The 24,536-nt window shown below is 43.2% G+C and overlaps 1 protein-coding gene across 3 annotated transcripts; it reads left to right on the top strand.

Annotated features, from left to right (window-relative positions):
- The first annotated feature begins 156 nt into the window (after positions 1 to 156).
- LOC112234520 (bMERB domain-containing protein 1-like) lies at positions 157 to 18,504 on the top strand. 3 transcript variants are annotated; one of them, XM_042327635.1, is made up of 6 exons: positions 157 to 492; positions 5,702 to 5,822; positions 15,406 to 15,479; positions 16,221 to 16,335; positions 17,089 to 17,159; positions 17,320 to 18,504. In XM_042327635.1, exons 1-6 carry the CDS (start codon positions 414 to 416, stop codon positions 17,439 to 17,441), a joined length of 582 nt encoding a protein of 193 aa, XP_042183569.1. In that variant the 5' UTR covers positions 157 to 413; the 3' UTR covers positions 17,442 to 18,504. The 3 variants fall into 3 exon arrangements, with proteins under 3 accessions (XP_042183569.1, XP_024258456.1, XP_024258457.1); XM_024402688.2 differs by having other exon boundaries at positions 162 to 492; positions 5,699 to 5,822; XM_024402689.2 differs by lacking the exon at positions 157 to 492 and adding an exon at positions 5,472 to 5,504 and having other exon boundaries at positions 5,699 to 5,822.
- Positions 18,505 to 24,536: the final 6,032 nt, after the last annotated feature.

Here is a 24,536-nt window from a genome sequence, read left to right as displayed (position 1 = left end):
TGCAGGATGAAATCATGTCAGCTCCTGCATTAACTCAATCAAGCATGATGGAAAATGAATGGTGGAACTTGATATCACATGTGAATGTTATTCATTCTTAAAAAATGTTGAGGTGGTAGAATATTAATTCCCCTCCAAACATTACCTTTGCAAGTCACAAGGTGGCGCTTCACGTTATACTTCAGTCATTTGACTCGAGCTGTGTCCGTGGTGCTGAAATCACACTGTATTCTGCAAATACACAGCCGACGTTCAACGTGTATCCTCCACGTGGTGATGGTGTTTCGTTGTGGCCACGTAAATAAATAGGCTGCGCCGTGTAATTTCATTTTCAAATAGCCTAAAGTAGGCTAAGGGTATTTATCTGCTACTGATTTATCATTGTCAAGCCTGAAGTCGTTCAAACCGAAGAAATGGAAAAGGAGCGAAAATCCTCCAAACAATATGGGTCTTTGGAACGAAGCAAATTGGATGGAAAAGCTGATAAGAAGGGTGAGCCTTTGCAAAATGCTTAATTATATACAGTACATAGCATAGAAAGTTGTATATATGCGGGCTGCCTTTTTATCTATTCTACTGTGAGTTTGTTTTGCATGATGAAAAAACAAGTTTGATAGAACGTGGTGCTGAAATCCTAACGTTTTAGTCTATTTTCTTTACAAAAATCCAATATGTTTTGTGATTTGGAGACTTTATGGAGATTTATATGATACTCAAACTGAGCTCCACCTATACATTGAATACTTGCAGTAATTCCGATTACATCAAAGTGTTGTCATATTCTTCATGGCTATAAGGCTCGATGTTACTCTGGTCCATGTGCTGATCATAAAATGAACAACACTTGACTGGGTTAAGGACACTCATTGGTGAGTGGAATGGAGTAGTGATCTGATATTCTTGTGTAATGTCTGTTTTCTTCTGTACTAGTAGAATCATTACATGAACACGGATAATGTTACTGTATTTAGGAGTAAAAGCCAGGACGGGAGACTCGTGATGAAAGATAGATAGATAGTTTAGATCTGAGAGTGAGAATTATTTTCTGAAAAGAGAACTTGGTGCAACAAGGCATAGAACAGAGCGAACGTTCACAGGATCTTTACGTAATCCGGTAGTGGGTGTGCACTGCAGAAGGCAGGGGAGTACACTTTAAAATGACATCTGAAGGCTGGGGGCGGCAAGGCGACCTTCCTTGGAATTAGTAGGCAAAATGATGAAAGTCGAGGGTGTTTGAGCTGAGGTTGAATAAGTCGTTTTTTTTCAAACTTCCTCTTAGTTTTTTTGGTATGCAGAGGGGCTCAGTATAGTGGACTGGTATCCTAAAAGAAACAAACTAGCAGGAGCTGTTAAAACGCTAATGATGATGTGTGTGTTTTTGATGGCATTAGTCTTGTTATCCCTTGTGATTTGGCCTCTGTTTTTACCTAATGTTGTCTTTTCTGACAAGGTGAAGTAATTAAGAGCTAATTGCAGCACTGTTGGAGGAGTCATAACTGGTTTGTGAGGAGGCTGCAGGATTAACAGCAGTGGTGCATTACTGAGCTTTCTGTGGGCTGCAGGATTAACAGCAGTGGTGCATTACTGTGCTTTCTGTGGGCTGCAGGATTAACAGCAGTGGTGCATTACTGGGCTTTCTGTGGGCTGCAGGATTACACAGTGGTGAGGAGTCTACCTGGGCGGCTGGTGGTCAGAGTGAGTTGTTGACTCGTCAGGGCAGTTCACTATGGGAGGTGTCTTGAGTTGCCTCATTAAACTGTTAACTAAGAACACAATAGCATTGGATCAGAAAAGCATCTCACCTCTAACAATAGACTAAAGAAGGACATTCAGCCTTTAATCCAAAACTGAGATCCGAGTCATTTGTCATCAAGCTGCCTCAAATCCCCCTCGCCATCATATTCAATTCTTTCACTCATCCCCAGCCAGTGTAGCGCAAGTCTGTAGAGCTTTACACTGAGCAATGGATGGTTTATTCCAATTATCCAACCCATTGTCTGTTGTAGGATGGAACATTTCTAGACCAAATGAAGAGGAATCTACATGATTATCAGTTATTGTAAACTAGTCCTAATTCCAAATGATTTATTGTTGTAGTTGCCCAATATCCGTTCATGCACCAGTTGGTTATGCGTTGTTTACGTATGTATAGTGTTTGACAGTTCTAAGCCACTGCAGGTTGAGATGACTATAATGGAGATTATATTCCGTGTGTCATATCGTCTTGGTAAACTAGGATCTCCTCACGGTAGCAATCACAGCGCTTCACACACTATGACCAATGAAACAGACCGGCCCCCTCCTGGCACCACTGCCAAATTAGGAAATGTTAATGAGTGCACAAGTCTACTCAACTGATGACCTTAACCAGTTCATTATAGATTCTATAAATGTACTAGTTCATGGGTGCTCAGCATCTCTTTCCTACTTTAATTGTCACTGATTCTGTCTTCTTTCTCATTGTCTGAGATTATTTCTCATTGTGCATGAAACTCAGGCATGTATCAATATCCTGAAGTCAACTGTTTTCTAGGGAGTTGTTCCTAGCCACCGTGCTTCTACACCTGCATTGCTTGCTGTTTGGGGTTTTAGGCTGGGTTTCTGTACAGCACTTTGAGATATCAACTGATGTACGAAGGGCTATATAAATAAATTTGATTTGAACTGTTTAGCAAGAGCTGCCGTCATGCCACGCCAGTCTTCGCACCGCTGAGTCTCTGCCCAGCCTGGCAGTGTGCCACTCAGAAAGGCACGTTCCCTCCATGCTGTCCCACTGGGGGAGGAAACCCAGGAAGCGTGCTGCACACATGCTATAATTAAGGCAGGCTGAAGACACACACCCACCACTTATGTTGCTGCCATACTGTTTACTATTGTTGTTATTGTTTATTATTATTTATCCAGGTACTAGTTACTTTTCCTAATCCCTGCCTACATTTACATATCTACCTCAATACTCCAGTATCCCTGTACATTTGGTGCTGACCCTGTATATAGCTCATTTATTTTTTCTCATGTTTTATTTTTTTCTTAGTTATACTATTTTGATGTTGAATACTTTACTGTTGGGTAGGGCTTGCAAGTTAAGCATTTCACTGTACTTGTGAATGTGACAAATGAAACTTAACTTGAAAAGACAGGAGTTCTGTTCTGGCCTCTCATCTATGACACGGTCATGTTGTGCTGGGATAGGTGGCGTGAGCAGAATAAGCAGTCATTTGTTCCCATTTTCGTGCTGATGCACAGTACTATGTCAATGTAGCAGTATAATAACTTGCTAATACACTACATGGCCAAAAGTATGTGGACACCTGCTGGTCAAACATCTCATTCCAAAACCATGGGCATTAATATGGAGTTGGTCCCCCCTTTGCTGCTATAACAGCCTCAACTCTTCTGGGAAGGCTTTCCACTAGATGTTGGAACACTGCTGCAGGGACTTGCTTCCATTCAGCCACATGAGCATAGTTCTAACCTTAAATATGAGTGGGAGAAGTGTCAAGAATAAGAAAGCAATATATTCCATAGTACACTAGAACAACAAAACATGAACAACAACAGTCTAACCATAACTGAGGGCAAATTAAGCAAAATGTCCACTGGATGACAGCAAATGGACCCATCACAACCCTACAGGAAGGGTGAGAGATCCATATCTTAATTTAAACCAGGGTATTTAGTGCCCTGTAGTTTGTAAATCCATATCTTCATTTAAACCAGGGTATTCAGTGGCCTGTAGTTTGTAAATCCATATCTTCATTTAAACCAGGGTATTTAGTGGCCTGTAGTTTGTAAATCCATATCTTCATTTAAACCAGGGTATTTAGTGGCCTGTAGTTTGTAAATCCCAAAACTTTCCCTTTGGTTTAACTGTTTAAGATGGTCCCATTTTCTAATAGAGTTCGGAATATGATCAATACCTATAGCTTTTAGGGAGGCAGGGTTGTCATGGTGTTAGGACTTGTAATGCCTTGCTATGGGCCATAGTCTTCATTGCCTACCCGTATGGCGTACTTGTGTTCCGCTAAGCGGTCTTGAAGGCGTCTCTTTGTCCGTCCAATGTAGAACACCTTGCACTGTGGACATTCCAATCTGTAGATGACATGAGTGGTTTTACAGTTAATTAAATGCTTGACGTAATACTCCATTTAGGAAGCTGTGTCAACAAAATACATCTTCTGTGCAATATCACTGCGATGGTTGCAATGGTTACATTTAAAAGAGTTCTTGGGTTTGTGGTCAAGCCAAGTTTTTTGAGAGTCACCCGGAAGATAACTGTGGACTAATTTGTCATTTAGGGTAGGACATCTCTTAAAGCTTATGACTGGTGGCTCAGGAAAGACTTGACGTAGTAGCGTATCACTTTGGATGATTCCCCAATAATTTTTTATGTTTCTTTTAATGTTCTCTGCTTCAGTGCTGTATTTTGTAACAAAATACTCTCTCTCTCTGATGTATCACAAGGCTCTCCCCTTCGCAACAAGTTCTCTCTGTCAAGTAATCCAGCCCTTATAGCGGCATCTTTCAGGACCTGAACGCTGTAGCCCTGATTCAAGAAGCGATTCTCCAATTCAGCAGATTTGACACTAGTCTGTTTCCTGATCACAAATCCTGCGGACTCTTTGGAATTTGCCATATGGAATATTCTCTTTTAGCCTTCTGGGGTGAAAGCTGTCTGCCCTCAGAATGGTATGCCCATCTGTAGGCTTCCTAAAGATTGATGTGTGCAAACAACCTTTTTCATTTTTACTAATGTCGAGGTCCAAAAAATGAATGTTATCCTTGCTGTACTCCACAGTTTCTGATACTTCTAGCTTGGAGTTGTATTTTTATAACTTAGCTACAGTATTTCACCTTTTAATGTGTATAGTATTGCTTACTAAGTGTTGTCCAATCAATGTTGTAACCACTCCCTCTTCCAATTAGGGCTAATTGGAAAAGCTGTTCAAAAGAGGACATTCTATTCCTTTTTTGTACTCCCTGACGAAGGCCTGCTGCCCAAACGCTTCGGTTAAAAAAAAAAGGTGTTTCTATTGAACATGCCATACTAATAAAGGCATTTTAATTCATTATATGAAGAGTGCCTTCGTCCTCCTTTCTTTTTGATGACCAATTTACCCCTTTTACCAAAGAGCACCTTCTATCTACCAAAATGTACTATTGTGTACCTTAGTAGCGCTTCCCTTCCTCCTCTTTCTACTAATGAAAAACAGCCCCAGACAATTATTCCTCCTCCACCAAAATCTACAGTTGGCACTATGCATTGGGACAGGTAGCATTTTCCTGGCATCTGCCAAATCCAGATTTGTCTGTCAGACTGCCAGATGGTGAAGCGTGATTCATCACTTCAGAGAACTCGTTTCCGCTGCTCCAGATTCCAATGGCGGCGAGCTTTACACCACTCCAGCCGATGCATGGCATTGCACATGGTGATCTTAGGCTTGTGTGCGGATGCTCACGAACTGACTTGTTGGAAAAGTGGCATCCTATGACGGTGCCACGTGGTAAGTCACTGAGCTCTTCGGTACAGTTCATTCTACTGCCAATGTTTGTCTATGGAGATTGTATGGCTGTGTGCTCGATTTTATACACCTGTCAGCAGTGGGTGTGGCTGAAATATCTGAATCCACTAATTTGAAGGGGTGTCCACATACTTGCGTATATATAGTGTATCTTTGTTTTCTTGTTTCTCTTCCAGCAGAGGAAGACATTGTCTCAATGGCGGACTCCACCATCACAATAGATCACATTGAAGGGGAGCTTTTCAGAATCGAGCGGATACGTGATGTTCTAGTACGGAGGGAATCAGAACTAAGATACATGTGAGCATTTTTTAAAATAACTATCCAATCACACCAACACTCAGTTTCTGACATCTTTTGGTGATTTATCAGGGCCCTCTAGTATGAGGTAGAGAACAGGATACACATGTTGGGCCTTTTCAGTCTCACATAACATCCATGCCCTGGCTCCTTGTGGAATGGGTTGTGGTTGAACTGTAGCAGGTTTTCACAGGGCTCATTAGAGTTGATCCCCTCGGACTTGGTGACGCTCCACATATGACAGCATCTAGCGATTGTGCATGAAGGCGAATACTGTGTAGAGGACAGCAGCGCTTGGCTTGCTGTCCTATTAGTCTACCAGCTCAGCCCGCACACTTGTCTCAACACTGCACATGGACTTTGTTCTAAAAAACAAACTGTTTTATACTCCTCTCTGTCCGATCCCCTTGGCTGTAATGTTTCTTCTTCATTATTGTGACATGTGCAGGGGAGCGACTCAGAGAAAAGATAATGATGCTGGGTATGGGGAGGTCCAGTTTCTGGGGAGATGTGCACCGATGTGTACAGTAGGCTACATTCTCACTATTGCTCCTCAAGACCTTTCTGGATTGGAGCTTACATATAAGAATCCCTTTAACCATTGCTGTTCTGGTTAGTGTTTATTGGCTTATTTCACTGTAGAGCCTCTAGTCCTGCTCATTATACCTTATCCAACCTAATTAGTTCCACCACCCACACATGCAATGACATCTCCTGGTTTCAATGATGTTTCTAGAGACAATATCTCTCTCCATCATTCAATACCTAGGTTTACCTCCACTGTATTCACATCCTACCATATCTTTGTCTGTACATTATACCTTGATGCTATTTTATCGCCCCCAGAAACCTCCTTTTACTCTCCGTTCTAGACGACCAATTCTTATTGCTTTTAGCCGCACCCTTATTCTACTCCTACTCTGTTCCTCTGGCGATGTAGAGGTGAATCCAGGCCCTGCAGTGCCTAGCTCCACTCCTATTCCCCAGGCGCTCTCTTTTGACGACTTCTGTAACCGTAATAGCCTTGGTTTCATGCATGTTAACATTAGAAGCCTCCTCCCTAAGTTTGTTCTATTCACTGCTTTAGCACACTCTGCCAACCCGGATGTTCTAGCTGTGTCTGAATCCTGGCTTAGGAAGACCACCAAAAATTCTGAAATTTTAATTCCAAACTACAACATTTTCAGACAAGATAGAACTGCCAAAGGGGGCGGTGTTGCAATCTACTGCAAAGATAGCCTGCAGAGTTCTGTCCTACTATCCAGGTCTGTACCCAAACAATTTGAACTTCTACTTTTAAAAATCCACCTCTCTAAAAACAAGTCTCTCACCGTTGCTGCCTGCTATAGACCACCCTCTGCCCCCAGCTGTGCTCTGGACACCATATGTGAACTGATTGCCCCCCCATCTATCTTCAGAGCTTGTGCTGCTAGGCAACCTAAACTGGAACATGCTTAACACCCCAGCCATCCTACAATCTAAACTTGATGCCCTCAACCTCACACAAATTATCAATGAACCTACCAGGTACCTCCCCAAAACCTTAAACACGGGCACCCTCATAGATATCATCCTAACCAACTTGCCCTCTAAATACACCTCTGCTGTTTTCAACCAAGATCTCAGCGATCACTGCCTCATTGCCTGCATCCGTAATGGGTCAGCGGTCAAACGACCTCCACTCATCACTGTAAAACGCTCCCTGAAACACTTCAGCGAGCAGGCCTTTCTAATCGACCTGGCCGGGGTATCCTGGAAGGATATTGATCTCATCCCATCAGTAGAGGATGCCTGGATATTTTTTTTAAATGCCTTCCTAACCATCTTAAATAAACATGCCCCATTCAAGAAATTTAGAACCAGGAACAGATATAGCCCTTGGTTCTCCCCAGACCTGACTGCCCTTAACCAACACAAAAACATCCTATGGCGTTCTGCATTAGCATCGAACAGCCCCCGTGATATGCAGATGTTCAGGGAAGCTAGAAACCATTATACACAGGCAGTTAGAAAAGCCAAGGCTAGCTTTTTCAAGCTGAAATTTGCTTCCTGCAACACAAACTCAAAAAAGTTCTGGGACACTGTAAAGTCCATGGAGAATAAGAACACCTCCTCCCAGCTGCCCACTGCACTGAAGATAGGAAACACTGTCACCACTGATAAATCCAACATAATTAAGAATTTCAATAAGCATTTTTCTACGGCTGGCCATGCTTTCCACCTGGCTACTCCTACCCCGGTCAACAGCACTGCACCCCCCACAGCCACTCGCCTTCCCCATTTCTCCTTCTCCCAAATCCGTTCAGCTGATGTTCTGAATGAGCTGCAAAATCTGGACCCCTACAAATCAGCCGGGCTAGACAATCTGGACCCTTTCTTTCTAAAATGATCTGCCGAAATTGTTGCCACCCCTATTACTAGCCTGTTCAACCTCTCTTTCATGTCGTCTGAGGTTCCCAAAGATTGGAAAGCAGCTGCGGTCATCCCCTTCTTCAAAGGGGGGGACAAGCTTGACCCAAACTGCTACAGACCTATATCTATCCTACCCTGCCTTTTCTAAGGTCTTCGAAAGCCAAGTCAACAAACAGATTACCGACCATTTCGAATCTCACCATACCTTCTCTGCTATGCAATCTGGTTTCAGAGCTGGTCATGGGTGCACCTCAGCCACGCTCAAGGTCCTAAATGATATCTTAACCGCCATCGATAAAAAACATTACTGTGCAGCCGTATTCATTGATCTGGCCAAGGCTTTCGACTCTGTCAATCACCACATCCTCATCGGCAGACTCGACAGCCTTGGTTTCTCAAATGATTGCCTCGCCTGGTTCACCAACTACTTCTCTGATAGAGTTCAGTGTGTCAAATCGGAGGGTCTGCTGTCCGGACCTCTGGCAGTCTCTATGGGGGTGCCACAGTGTTCAATTCTTGGACCGACTCTCTTCTCTGTATACATCAATGAGGTCGCTCTTGCTGCTGGTGAGTCTCTGATCCACCTCTACGCAGACGACACCATTCTGTATACTTCTGGCCCTTCTTTGGACACTGTGTTAACAACCCTCCAGACAAACCTTCTTTCAACTCTCCTTCCGTGGCCTCCAATTGCTCTTAAATACAAGTAAAAGTAAATGCATGCTCTTCAACCGATCGCTACCTGAACCTACCCGCCTGTCCAACATCACTACTCTGGACGGCTCTGACTTAGAATACGTGGACAACTACAAATACTTAGGTGTCTGGTTAGACTGTAAACTCTCCTTCCAGACCCATTTCAAACATCTCCAATCCAACGTTAAATCTAGAATTGGCTTCCTATTTCGCAACAAAGCATCCTTCACTCATGCTGCCAAACATACCCTTGTAAAACTGACCATCCTACCAATCCTCGACTTTGGCGATGTCATTTACAAAATAGCCTCCAATACCCTACTCAACAAATTGGATGCAGTCTATCACAGTGAAATCCGTTTGGTCACCAAAGCACCATATACTACCCACCATTGCGACCTGTACGCTCTCGTTGGCTGGCCCTCGCTTCATACTCGTCGCCAAACCCACTGGCTCCATGTCATCTACAAGACCCTGCTAGGTAAAGTCCCCCCTTATCTCAGCTCGCTGGTCACCATAGCATCTCCCACCTGTAGCACACGCTCCAGCAGGTATATCTCTCTAGTCACCCCCAAAACCAATTCTTTCTTTGGCCGCCTCTCCTTCCAGTTCTCTGCTGCCAATGACTGGAACGAACTACAAAAATCTCTGAAACTGGAAACACTTATCTCCCTCACTAGCTTTAAGCACTAACTGTCAGAGCAGCTCACAGATTACTGCACCTGTACATAGCCCACCTATAATTTAGCCCAAACAACTACCTCTTTCCCTACTGTATTTAATTAATTTATTTATTTTGCTCCTTTGCACCCCATTATTTTTATTTCTACTTTGCACATTCTTCCATTGCAAATCTACCATTCCAGTGTTTTACTTGCTATATTGTATTTACTTTGCCACCATGGCCTTTTTTTGCCTTTACCTCCCTTTTCTCACCTCATTTGCTCACATCGTATATAGACTTGTTTATACTGTATTATTGACTGTATGTTTGTTTTACTCCATGTGTAACTCTGTGTCGTTGTATGTGTCGAACTGCTTTGCTTTATCTTGGCCAGGTCGCAATTGTAAATGAGAACTTGTTCTCAACTTGCCTACCTGGTTAAATAAAGGTGAAATAAAAAAAAATAAAAGTAAAACATCCTATGGGATTTCTGTGAGAATCAGTATGATTACTGAACACTAACCCTGCTCTACACTAACAATAATCACTATTGGCCTGGTAAACAACCGCACTTCCGCTCACCATTAAGTAGATGAGCACAGCGGCACAGAGAGCTTTTCTCACTTCTTACTGTATCTGTGATTCCTTGTCTTTCATCTCCAGGGACAGGAGCATATTGACGCCAGTCGCTGCAGAGTTCAAGGTGTTTTTAAGGCTGACCACAGCTGTAACAGAGAGAAACTGAACAGTGATAGCATAATAACAAGCAATGTACCTTTGTTCATGTGGAAAAGTAATTACTGTTAGGTTTCTGTGTGTAAAGTAGCTTGTTTCCTTATCTACGTAGGTGGAAGTGAAATTAAAAACAAACATGACATGGTTTACATATGGAATTAAATGAGAACTCTCATTTGCATGCAGTGCATTAGGTGTATGCAGTTCAGTGTGTATTCTTTAATGCTGTAGGCACCACAAGGTGCTTTATTGTGAACGTGTAATGTCAGGATGCAGCTTCAGACACAATGACAGGGCAACACAAAGGGAATCCATATTAAAGCACGTACACAAGTTCCATGCAAATAAGCTGTGCTGCAGGTACTGTATTGGTCACTCCTATGAAGTGGCTTGAAAATAATAACACATTTCCTGTGTTTAAAGGGCTTGGGGCATGTTTATCTAGGAGTTCATTTTCCTCTTATTGTCCGACGGAAAAGCCCAGTTATCCAGAGCCTCAGTGTCTGACCAGTATTGTTTACTTAAACCTCCCTACCTGAGTCAATTAGTGAAATGAGATATGATGCAGCTGCAGCTCTGATAGATGGGGAGTGACTCATTCTCAGAGGCCCTGTGGTATCAGAGTTAATTCAGCTAATAAACCCTCAGCCAACAATAATTTCAGTCCACCTGAGAAGAGGAGAAAGCTAATTTAGTTCGCCATTTCCACTCAAGTGGTTTCTGTCTGTAGGATAGGCTAATATGGTTATTGTTATCATATCTATGTCTACCAAGCTGAAATGGGAAATCGCTCATATTCTATAGCGTTACATTCTACTATGTATTTGGCCATGTAAATGTACTGTGTTCGAAATGCTTGTGGAGTCACCAAATGTTCTTTTTTAAATAAAAGTCATATTCTTTACACTCATGTAGAGTAGCCCTGCCTGCCTGTCAGTTTAAAAAAAATTTTTTTACTCGGCAGCAATTATTTTTTAATTGCTATAATTCGCTGTCGTTATATTGACCACGTTCTAATAGAGGAGTTATTGCAGAAGCTGAGAGCTTGAGAAAAGTTATGCCTCAGTAGACCGGACACCTGCAGGGTTGTCTGGCACATTGTGGTCCCAGGGGAAGGGTGATCACATCAGAAGGTCCTCTATGTCACAACCCTTATTACTGCTCAGCAGAATCTGTCTGACTGTAGTGACTGTCTGTATAACCCTAGTGTGGGGCTATACATGCAAGCCACAGTGTCTTCAGAGAGACCACTCAACACTGGAGCCAGCATCATTGTATCTTTACGACTACAATCTCTCCATCCTCCATCCTCGGTGACCTCACCCATTACAACCAGCATGTCCAGAGACACAACCTCTCTCATCATCACCCAGTGCCTGGGCTTACCCCCGCTGTACCCGCACCCCACCATACCCCTGTCTGCGCACTATGCCCTGAATATATTCTACCATGCCCAGAAACCTGCTCCTCTTATTCTCTGTCCCCAACGCTCTAGGCGACCAGTTTTGATAGCCTTTAGCCGCACCCTCATACTACTCCTTCTCTGTTCCGCGGGTGATGTGGAGGTAAACCCAGGCCCTGCATGTCCCCAGGCACCCTCATTTGTTGACTTCTGTGATCGAAAAAGCCTTGGTTTCATGCATGTCAACATCAGAAGCCTCCTCCCTAAGTTTGTTTTACTCAATGCTCTAGCACACTCTGCTAACCCTGATGTCCTTGCTGTGTCTGAATCCTGGCTCAGGAAGGCCACCAAAAATTCAGAGATTTCCATACCCAACTATAACATCTTCCGTCAAGATAGAGCTGCTAAAGGGGGAGGAGTTGAGTTAGCCTGCAAAGTAATGTCATACTTTCCAGGTCCATACCCAAACAGTTCGAACTACTAATTTTGAAAATTACTCTCTCCAGAAATAAGTCTCTCACTGTTGCCGCCTGCTACCGACCCCCTCAGCTCCCAGCTGTGCCCTGGACACCATTTGTGAATTGATCGCCCCCATCTAGCCTCAGAGTTTGTTCTGTTAGGTGACCTAAACTGGGATATGCTTAACACCCCGCCAGTCCTACAATCTAAGCTAGATGCCCTCAATCTCACACAAATCATCAAGGAACCCACCAGGTACAACCCTAACTCTGTAAACAAGGGCACCCTCATAGACGTCATCCTGACCAACTGGCCCTCCAAATACACCTCCGCTGTCTTCAACCAGGATCTCAGCGATCACTGCCTCATTGCCTGTATCCGCTACGGAGCCGCAGTCAAACGACCACCCCTCATCACTGTCAAACGCTCCCTAAAACACTTCTGTGAGCAGGCCTTTCTAATCGACCTGGCCCGGGTATCCTGGAAGGACATTGACCTCATCCCGTCAGTTGAGGATGCCTGGTCATTCTTTAAAAGTAACTTCCTTACCATTTTAGATAAGCATGCTCCGTTCAAAAATGCAGAACTAAGAACAGATACAGTCCTTGGTTCACCCCAGACCTGACTGCCCTCGACCAGCACAAAAACATCCTGTGGCGGACTGCAATAGCATCGAATAGTCCCCGGGATATGCAACTGTTCAGGGAAGTCCGGAACCAATACACGCAGTCAGTCAGGAAAGCTAAGGCCAGCTTCTTCAGGCAGAAGTTTGCATCCTGTAGCTCCAACTCCAAAAAGTTCTGGGACACTGTGAAGTCCATGGAGAACAAGAGCACCTCCTCCCAGCTGCCCACTGCACTGAGGCTAGGTAACACGGTCACCACCGATAAATCCATGATTATCGAAAACTTCAATAAGCATTTCTCAACGGCTGGCCATGCCTTCCGCCTGGCTACTCCAACCTCGGCCAACAGCTCTGCCCCCGGCAGCTCCTCGCCCAAGCCTCTCCAGGTTCTCCTTTACCCAAATCCAGATAGCAGATGTTCTGAAAGAGCTGCAAAACCTGGACCCGTACAAATCAGCTGGGCTTGACAATCTGGACCCCTATTTCTGAAACTTTCCGCCGCCATTGTCGCAACCCCTATTACCAGCCTGTTCAACCTCTCTTTCATATCGTCTGAGATCCCCAAGGATTGGAAAGCTGCTGCCGCAGTCATCCCCCTCTTCAAAGGGGGAGACACCCTGGACCCAAACTGTTACAGACCTATATCCATCCTGCCCTGCCTATCTAAGGTCTTCGAAAGCCAAGTCAACAAACAGGTCACTGACCATCTCGAATCCCACCGTACCTTCTCCGCTGTGCAATCTGGTTTCCGAGCCGGTCACGGGTGCACCTCAGCAACACTCAAGGTACTAAACGATATCATAACCGCCATCGATAAAAGACAGTACTGTGCAGCCGTCTTCATTGACCTTGCCAAGGCTTTCGACTCTGTCAATCACCATATTCTTATCGGCAGACTCAGTAGCCTCGGTTTTCGGATGACTGCCTTGCCTGGTTCACCAATTACTTTGCAGACAGAGTTCAGTGTGTCAAATCGGAGGGCATGCTGTCCGGTCCTCTGGCAGTCTCTATGGGGGTGCCACAGGGTTCAATTCTCGGGCCAACTCTTTTCTCTGTATATATCAATGACGTTGCTCTTGCTGCGGGCGATTCCCTGATCCACCTCTACGCAGACGACACCATTCTATATACTTTCGGCCCGTCATTGGACACTGTGCTATCTAACCTCCAAACAAGCTTCAATGCCATACAACACTCCTTCCGTGGCCTCCAACTGCTCTTAAACGCTAGTAAAACCAAATGCATGCTTTTCAACCGATCGCTGCCTGCACCCGCATGCCCGACTAGCATCACCACCCTGGATGGTTCCGACCTTGAATATGTGGACATCTATAAGTACCTAGGTGTCTGGGTAGACTGCAAACTCTCCTTCCAGACTCATATCAAACATCTCCAATCGAAAATCAAATCAAGAGTCGGCTTTCTATTCCACAACAAAGCCTCCTTCACTCACGCCGCCAAGCTTACCCTAGTAAAACTGACTATCCTTCCGATCCTAGACTTCGGCGATGTCATCTACAAAATGGCTTCCAACACTCTACTCAGCAAACTGGATGCAGTCTATCACAGTGCCATCCGTTTTGTCACTAAAGCACCTTATACCACCCACCACTGCGACCTGTATGCTCTGGTCGGCTGGCCCTCGTTACATATTCGACGCCAGACCCACTGGCTCCAGGTCATCTACAAGTCCATGCTAGGTAAAGCTCCGCCTTATCTCAGTTCACTGGTCACGATGGCAACACCCATCCGTAGCACGTGCTCCAGCAGGTGTATCTCACTGATCATCCCTAAAGCCAACACCTCATTTGGCCGCCTTTCGTTCCAGTACTCTGCTGCCTGTGACTGGAACGAATTGCAAAAATCGCTGAAGTTGGAGACTTTTATCTCCCTCACCAACTTCAAACATCAGCTATCTGATCAGCTAACCGATCGCTGCTGCTGTACATAGTCTATTGGTAAATAGCCCACCCATTTTCACCTACCTCATCCCCATACTGTTTTTATTTATTTACTTGCTCTTTTGCACACCAATATCTCTACCTGTACATGACCATCTGATCATTTATCACTCCAGTGTTAATCTGCAAAATTGTAATTATTCGCCTACCTCCTCATGCCTTTTGCACACATTGTATATAGACTCCCCCCTTTGTTTTCTACTGTGTTATTGACTTGTTAATTGTTTATTCCATGTGTAACTCTGTGTTGTCTGCTCACACTGCTATGCTTTATCTTGGCCAGGTCGCAGTTGCAAATGAGAACTTGTTCTCAACTGGCCTACCTGGTTAAATAAAGGTGAAATAAAAAATAAATAAAAAAGTATGGAAGCATTCTGTATGGGATTCAGTTGTTCTGTCAATAAGAGCAATTAGGATTGATTCCTGAGTGTCAGACCTAAGTGTGGTACAGGGAGAAGAACAGCCCCTGTACTGACAGTCGATACGTGACAGGATCCGATTCTCACCTCGTCCTGGGTCCTCTTCCCCTGGGTCATACTAAACGGCTGTGAAGAGAGATTGCCTTTGAAGTATAACAATGTGGTTTATGATTGAGAATGAAATAGATTCCTCTATTTTTTCCCCCTCAGGATGGACGACATTCAGCTTTGCAAGGAAATCACACGGCTGAAAAAAGAACTTCAGAAGCTGGTGTCTGTTTCAGGTAGGCTACCATACAGTCTTAGGGGGAAAAAGGGTTCCAAAAGGGTTCTTCAGCTGTCTTCATTGGCGATCCCTTTTTGGTTCCAAGAAGAACCCTTTTTGGTTCCAAGAAGAACCCTTTTTGGTTCCAGGTAGATCCGTTTTGAGTTGAGTTACATGTAGAACCCTCTGTGGAAAGGGTTCTACATGGAACCCAAAAGGGTTCTATCTGGAACCAAAGGGTTCTCCTATGAGGACAGCCAAAGAACCCTTTTGGTCTCTAGATGGCATCTTTTTGTGTGAGGTGTTCAATTCACATTATAGAGAGCACATACTCGCTGTGCCAGAAAATGAGGGAATATCTGCATCAAAGGGGCTTATGGTCCAGGTACTGCTCTATGAAAGCCAATAATAAAAGATTTGCAGGACAAACAAGCAGAAGATTTGGAGCACAACGTCCTCATTATCTCAGCTTATCATTTCAATGTTTCAGCCCCAGCCTCTCTCTGGTTTATCTCACATTTGATATGTTAGATCCAGTGGTAATGCTATCCACGCCACTTTCTCAGTATTATAACAGGAACACCATGCACAGTCATCTGGTGGTTATTGATCCATCAGCCTAAGATTAATTTGCCTGGTTCTTAATCTTGAACTGGAGCTGTATGAATGCTTAATGATTCCTAACATCTATGATTACTATATGAACTGTCTGTGACTGCTGTATGACCACTCCATGACTATACTGTCTGTATGACTCCAGACACAGACAAATCCAACGAGGACCGGCAGAGGGAGGAGGAGTTGCTGCAGCAGATCCACAAGCTGGTGGAGACCAGGGACTTCCTGGTGGATGACGTGGAGTTTGAGAGGCTCAGGTGAGTGCGGCCATGTTCTTAAAGGCAAGGAGGGTTGGGCCATGTTCTTAAAGGCAAGGGCTACTGTAACTATCCATGTTGCCGAAGTAGCATCTAGTGACCATTAATATTCATGACTCAGTTGTTGTCACCTCTGAGTCATACTGTATCTGAGCCAGTTGGGGAACATTCTTCCATGTCAATGTGAATTAAACCCATGCGATCGATCTGTTGAGGTGAATTTAAAAGGGTATTTTTCACTTCTGTAGTTTATTGGGTATTGTATTCTCTCTAGAGGCTGGGCTGAGTGTTGTGTTGCTCAGTGTATATTTAGTGTAAATGACAGTGAGTCACACAGAGGAAGCAAGCCCCTTCCACATTGCATTTGTTTACAGCGCTAAATTAGCTGTCTTGCATGTCAGGCATCCCTGCTTCTCTGACTACAAGTCTGAGTGACACTTGACAGCTCTCGGAAAGGTGGGGGATACGTGGGAAGCAGATACTTAATAATTTACAGTAAAGTGATGTTGACAGTAGAAAATCATGAAGAGAGAATGATATATTGTTAAAGTGAGTTCACACCATCCACACATATGAACAAATGTCGGAGCTGTTCGTGTATGCCTCTTTGTTACTATCCAGTTGGTTATTTATTCATTTTGTGTGTGCATGCTTGTATATGACTGTGTTTTATGGCAACAGTGGCTGTGAAAGATATAGGAAGATTTTACCTTTTTGTTAACTGTGCTCATACCACTAAATCTCCTTCAACAGGGAGAGAGAGGAGGACAAAGAAATGGCTGATTTCTTGCAGTCTAAATTTCCCAAGACCTTGAAGAAAAAAGGTATGTGCAAATGTGTTACCATAGTGCTGTTAGTCAAGGCTCTAAATGAAGATTCCTTTTGTGCAGTTAGTCCAAGACGCATTGAATGAACCAAGTTAAAATATGATAACAACATTAACAATGCTGATGAGGATGATAATGATGTCTCTTTTTTCCCCAGACATCACAGAGGACCGAAGGATGACCTCCAAAGCCCAGCAAACTTCGTCCACTCCCTTTGTCACCAAAACCGGTCTCACCCTTCTGAAGGAGTGCTGCGGCTTCACATGCTCTGTCATGTAGACTCCCTGCCCTGTGGAGAGACTGAGACACGTTGTTGATTTCGGGATGGGGTCATTTGTATTGAGTGGGCAGACAGAGCTCTCATACTTCGACTATAACCCTAAACATATGTACAGTGACGGTTGGGACTGTGTTTCCATCAATTAATCTATTGCTGGGTCATTGCACCAATTTAGTGCATTTTGAGAAGTGTAACTTGGTAAAAAAAAAAAACTATTTCAATTTTTTTTGCATTCTGTCATAAAGAGCACATGTACAACTTCATATTGAAACGTGAGTTCAGTTCACGTAACAGGGTTGACCTTAAAATGAGGGACAGATGTAAATTAATCACTAATAAATAACAATCTTCAGAAATTACTTTGTTAAAGCAACAAAATAACTAGGGCTTTACAATGATGGTGAATTTTGGGGGTTGTGTTTTGTCTTTTTAATTTAACCCTTTATTTGACTAGGCAATTCAGTTAAGAACAAAATATTATTTACAATGATGGCCTATACTAGTGAATTAACTGTCTTGTTCAAGGGCAGAATGACAGCTTTTTACCTGGTCAACTCTGGGATTCGATCTAGCAACCTTTCGGTTACTGGCCCAACGCTCTAACCACAGGGCTACCTGCCGCCCCATGAAAATCTTCAAATAAGTCACAGATTGTGCATGGAGGGACATGTCAAAGTGCTGATTTTTTTTTTGCACTTTTCTAAGTCTTTATTTATATAAAAAAATCATAATTTTAGAATTTTGATAAAACAGGCCTTTAAAATTCAACATTGGTGAACAATTTCTACTTATAATATCAAAGGGATGCAAAAGGCACTCTTTTCATGGAACGACCTTGCTGATCATTTCCTGATAAAGGCCAACTTGACTCAGCCAAGTCCATAAGTCAACACATATCTTCTTCATCACCATGGTCAAAATAAGTATTCTGGTCTGTAACCAATTAACATTAATTTAAAAAATGTAACCCCTTTTTTTTTCTCCCCAATTTTGTGGTATCCAATTGCTTTAGTAGCTACTATCTTGTCTCATCGCTACAACTCCCGTACGGGCTCGGGAGAGACGAAGGTTGAATGTCATGCGTCCTCCGATACACAACCCAACCGCACTGCTTCTTAACACAGCGCGCATCCAACCCGGAAGCCAGCCGCACCAATGTGTCAGAGGAAACACCGTGCAACCTTAGTTAGCGCGCACTGCGCCCGGCCTGCCACAGGAGTCGCTGGTGCGCGATGTGACAAGGATATCCCCACCGGCCAAACCCTCCCTAACCCAGACGACACTAGGCCAATTGTGCGTCGCCCCACGGACCTCAAGGTCACGGCCGGTTAAGACAGAGCCTGGGCGCGAACCCAGAGTCTCCGGTGGCACAGCTGGCGCTGCAGTACAGCATCCTTAACCACTGCGCCTTTGGACCGAGTGAAAATGACAACAGAATGTTTCCATTCTGAAACATTCTTTTTATCTGTAGTCATTTCCAGGAGCTGACCCACATTTTCTATCTGGCCACCCTTGGATGGTTGGGGTATATTTGCGGATCTACAAATGATGAAAAACCTGTAGTGTGATTTGAAACAGTGAGTAACAACGTTTAAAAGCTCTGCAACGGGAGAGTCATTGAGTACCAGTTTAATAGCAATTATCTTATTCAAATGGACCCTGTCCAATTAAAGTAATTAGACAGTTATGTGTTGCTATGACTACAATTATCATTTAATGCATTAGGGCTTGACACTTCATTCCCATGGGCATTGTCTACACAGCTATGACTAGCAAACCTCACTCTGTCTCTTGGTGACATTTTACATGGTCACGGCTAACTATGACACTGCTTAACCTTGCTAAAGGCCACTGCTTGCTTGGCTTCCATGCCAGGTGAAAAAAGGAGCCAAAATAGATCCTCCTCGCTGTCATTTGGCTCCTTGGTATCTCCCCTCTGGACTAGCTGCTTTACTGTGGTACCTTTCCTGTCATTAGCTGTGTCTGATTCCTGGGGAAGTCACCAGAATTACATTCAACTCTCTGCTTTCACAATTGTAATATTGTTTCAATTGCTGTGTTTTGCTTTTTTTGTTCCCCATTACCTTCTATTACGCTGATTGGTCTGACGGGAATTGCTGTTGCCAATTTGCAATACTTGTAATTCTTTGTGACAGGGGTAAATGTGTGATAGTCAAACCATGTACTGTGAACGTGGCTTTGACAAATATCTCAAGAGTATCAAGGACAACTTTCCAAGCATAATGGAACTCAGAATTTCTCCCCTTTGAATGAGATAATATGCCTTGAAATACACTGTCTGCTGCTTATTCTATTACAAAACACTCTTTAACCTGACATCTATCAATGTGCGCAGTCTGCTCAATGTAACAGCTCATTCACAATGCTCTGTATGTTTATGCTTAATTCTCTACAATGGTTTAATCCAAACTGACTGCACATTATCTGGGTGGAAAACGGAACATGTATTTTCACATTTATGATCCTAATGGCCATGGGAGTTGATTGTGATTAGGCTACTTGTTATAATGTTTTGTGGCTTAGAATGTCAGAACTTCTGGTTGTACATATTGTATCGGTTTAGCGTGCTTGTCTAATTAAAGAGTTGCAATGTAGGTTTATTCTCCATTCTTAAACCATTTTTATTAAATAACTGTTTAAATCTGGACTGTTTTACCACCAAGCCAGGTAAAAGCTTGTGCACGGATATTGTAAGCTGGTTATAAGGAGCTAAATTGATTTATTTCAAGATCATGTACATCTTTACCTTAATTGAATCTTGTGCTTTCCGTACTTTCATCTCTATGAATCACTGCGCTAACAAATGCTTTGTGTTATCAAGTGAGTGTGATAATCAGGCAGTTTTCTTCCTTCTCTTCCACGCTCACATCTCAGAGACATGGGTGGGTGTCGAGAGCATGGGAAACAAAGACACAGGAGCCAGTGGAGGCTGCTGAGGGGAGAACGGCTCATAATAATGGCCGGAACGGAGCAAATGGAAACCATGTGTTTGATGTATTTGATACCATTCCACTGATCCAGCTCCAGTTATTACCACGAGCCCGTTCTCCCCCGTTAAGGTGCCACCAACCTCCTGTGACAGGAGCGTTATTAAACTGTCCCCACAAAGCAAATGTAATGCGTGGGGTTTGGGCTTTAACATCTAACCTATTACAAAGAGCATTCTGCCACATGCGTGTGCAACTGTCATGACAACAGCCCATGATGGGAGTGATGGTGTTGCTCTACACTAGTGAGAACCAACTGTTTGTATTTTCGCCCCAGAGCACGTTCCTCCTCACCTCAGCCCCCCTGCGCTGCGCACACAGATGACTCAACCAAGGGACTCAGGGGGAGATGGATTGTGATCCACTGGCTTTTTCTTTCTCTGAAATCCTTCACTCCATAGCAAGTCCACCACTGGGGGACCATCTGCAAAGGAAAGTTGATCCTAACAAATAATAATACACACTGCTTCAGAATGGAAAACTGTCAATTGACAATACAGTAGCTGTTCAAGAGTTTGGTTTACTGGACCTAATGATATGGGTGCTTTAGATGTAATTATTGTTTTGCGAGATATTTTTGTGGATTGAAGATACTTGAAGACTCAATCATTTCTGTGGCATTTACCTGAAAGCTGAGAGAGAGGCACAGCCGGTTGCAAATTACCAGACTCTGCGTCAGTGAAGACACCTCACTGCATTTCATTTGCAGGCCAAAAAAGCATACAATCAAGCAGCTGCACAGAGAGAATTCAGACACATTACTTCCAACCCACCCTAATTGGAAGCTGCTGATTCTCAGCTAGCTCGTTCTCACATGCGGCGTGGGCCGAGACATTAAACAATCCCTGCACAGAAGATAACACGCCTAACCAATTAGGGACCATTTCTGGCAAACACATTTTTCTTTTTCTTTCTTCCTCCTGCCCTCCTCTCCCCACCTGGACTTCCCCTCTGGTTGTGAGTTGTTATGACCGAAAAGCTCAAAGCAGGTTCAGACAAATCAATTCCTTGTAAATACAACCCCATAGTCAGGGCTGTATGCTCCCCTGCTGTATGTATTTTGTTCCCTTGACAAATGATTTTGACATTTACACCAGTGAAAATAAAGAAGAGATCTTAGTGTGCATGTCAGATATGGAGAGAGGTGGCACATTGGGAGGGATCAGGAGGCTGCCCACTGGAAGCTGTTGGTGGAGTGGAGGAATATCTCAGGCCTCTCACAGAGGGCCAGAAGAATAACCCAACATGCCTTAATAACATGCGTCCTGCTCCAACTGCATGCAGCCACTCTTCACAGTTTTGTTCCCTAGCAACATGTCACCTTGCCTTTCAATGTAATGTTGTTGTTATTGACGAATGTAGAAATGAAGGCTGTGAGATTATTCTTTTTTATAATTGAAAGCATGGTGTCAGAGAGAGCATGCTGAGGTGAGGTGGTTTCAGTTAACAATAGAGGTGTTAGAATGTAAGTCAACATCATATCAAATTCATATGCTTTACAATATTAATCCAGTAATAACTTAAGTACTGTGCATTTAGTGACATTAAAGAAATTGAGTATAGGTTCATAATGGCATCTCAATTATATATGAAGGGCATTTGAATCATGTGGTTTCACAAATTTGCCTAGGAAGCATAGGTGAACACAAGTTGCAAGAGATGGCCTTTCCAACCATGCATGTTGCTGCCTGTCTTTCGACTGCATCTCCATTGACCTGTGCCCTGTGACTGTGGCTGGTTTAATTTAATTCATTAGTGGAGGATTAGAAAACTGTTGAAGTGTGACAATGAGAGATTGAATCAGTACTGGTTGATAGAGCTGTAAAATAAAGCTTCTATGGAATTGTGTTATCTGACTCAGGGTTGAGGAAGAGTTGATGAGAGTTGAGACCCTTTCCTCCATCACATTCCATGCATTTCTGCAACCTTTTCTTGATCAATTTGAACAGTATTTATATTCTGAAAAGAATCTCACACCTGGATGATCTAGTGTACAACAGCTAAATAATGATCTTCAAAGTATCAAGTTACTGTCGATTATGTCTCAGTTCCCAGTTCCCAGGTCAATATGTGATGTGCAAGATCTTGTAAACAATTGGCTCAATAACCGGAGATAGGAGAAATTACAGTACATTGGCCAGACATTGACTTGCTTCCAAATTGCATGGAATCTGTTTATATTTTCTATTCATCTTTATCACATTGATGATCAGACAGTGATGATGCAACATCATTTTATGTGACATTTCTGTCTATTGACTCAGAGTTGGGCTCAATCTTGGTGACCACTGGCATTTTGCAGTCCCTGTATTGAACCCATGAGCTTCCTCTGAGAGAAGAAATCACGCTGTGCCAGCGACTGTCTTTCAGCTGTGGATTGGACAGGACCATGTAGGCTGGCTATTGGTTCACTGCAGTGGTCACCAAGACTTTGCATTGGAACACACTGGTACCCTTCCTTACCAGAAATACCATTTCTCACACCCATTGTTCAACATAAGATAGCATGGACCACCATGATTCAAGGGCTTATCACTCCCTAAACATTTTTATACCAACATGTCCTAATAAGAAATCCCCATTGCATTATGATTATGGTATACATAGGCCATAATGGTTCATTCTCTCTGTAATCATCCAGATAGTTTTTGTTAGCGTTAATTTCATGGGTACAGATCAGTGGAGGCTGCTGAGGGAGGACGACTCATAATAATGGCTGGACAGCAAATGGAATGGAATCAAACACATGGAAACCACCTATTTAATATATTTGATACCATTCCACTCATTCTGCTCGAGTCCTTACCACGAGCCTGTCCGCCCCAATTAAGGTGACACCAACCTACTTTGGTACAGTTGAAAAACACTTGGAATCAGATGGACAATTGAATGCCATTGAAGTACACATACTGTATGTGGAGCAACATGTCACAGTGAATGGCCAGTTCCTTTTCAGTCTCTGTGCTGTGGAACCCAGTTGTGTCAGAAAGCCCCTGGGTGTGACAGGCCAGCAGCAGAGAAGAGCACAGTGATGGTTACCCTGATTCTCTCTTTACTCCCAGACTCATGAGACCATTGATGAACAAAACAACTATTCCAGGTGCAACACAGCAACTCACATATGATGACCTCAGACAGTGACCATCTCTCAAACACTATCTGCTGCACGTTCGATATTCACGCTCACACATGCAGTTACCGGCTCTGAAACACTCTCGCAACCTCAAAGCACCTGCAACCAAATCAGTCACACACAGGAAGATATGATATTTGTATTACTGATATAATGGAATCATATCTGTGAGGTACAGAACAGTAAAGGCAGAGATGGTGAGAGTAACACCTCTAAAGTGTTTTCATTTTCGTCTCACATGAGTCATTCTGAGTCACTCAACTTTGCGGCATAACAAGTCAATTATTGGGCTTTTCTCCTGCATATCTCAGCCTCTTTGAGGAAGAATACAACATTTAAGGAATGTAATTTACAGGTTATTTACTTTAAATGCACAAACTATTCAATATTTTAGGAATTTTGCAATAAATACATGCTATTACAATGTCATAGCATCCACAGTACATATAATTTGTTTTTTTTGTTGCACATATTCTCATTACTATCTAAAAAATACTGTAATAAATAATATAGACGTGTCTATAACTCCTTATAGTGCACAGTAAATAAAGTGAAATAGCCTATGTGAAATAGAAACCATACCATAACATAACTAGTGACAGACTGACTAGTAAATCTAACATCTCTGCCATAACCCTAACATGTACATGATCTATAATGAAACAGTGCGACCTGGTGGCAGAAAACTGAATTAGTTGAAATTGCTGTAAAGCACAGAGCCAACAATATTGTTACTTTAAAGTTTACATGACTCAAGAAAACAATGACACAATTAGTGGATTTGGATATTTCACCCACACCCGTTGCTGACAGGTGTATAAAATTGAGCACACAGCCATGCAATCTCCATACACAAACATTGGCAATTGGCAATTAGAATGGCCTTACTGAAGAGCTCAGTGATTTTCGACATGGCACCGTCAACGGATGCCACCTTTCCAACAAGTCAGTTT

The sequence above is a fragment of the Oncorhynchus tshawytscha genome, linkage group LG09, assembly GCF_018296145.1.
Source record: "Oncorhynchus tshawytscha isolate Ot180627B linkage group LG09, Otsh_v2.0, whole genome shotgun sequence".
Taxonomy (NCBI): domain Eukaryota; kingdom Metazoa; phylum Chordata; class Actinopteri; order Salmoniformes; family Salmonidae; genus Oncorhynchus; species Oncorhynchus tshawytscha.
This window is presented reverse-complemented; position numbering and strand designations above follow the sequence as displayed.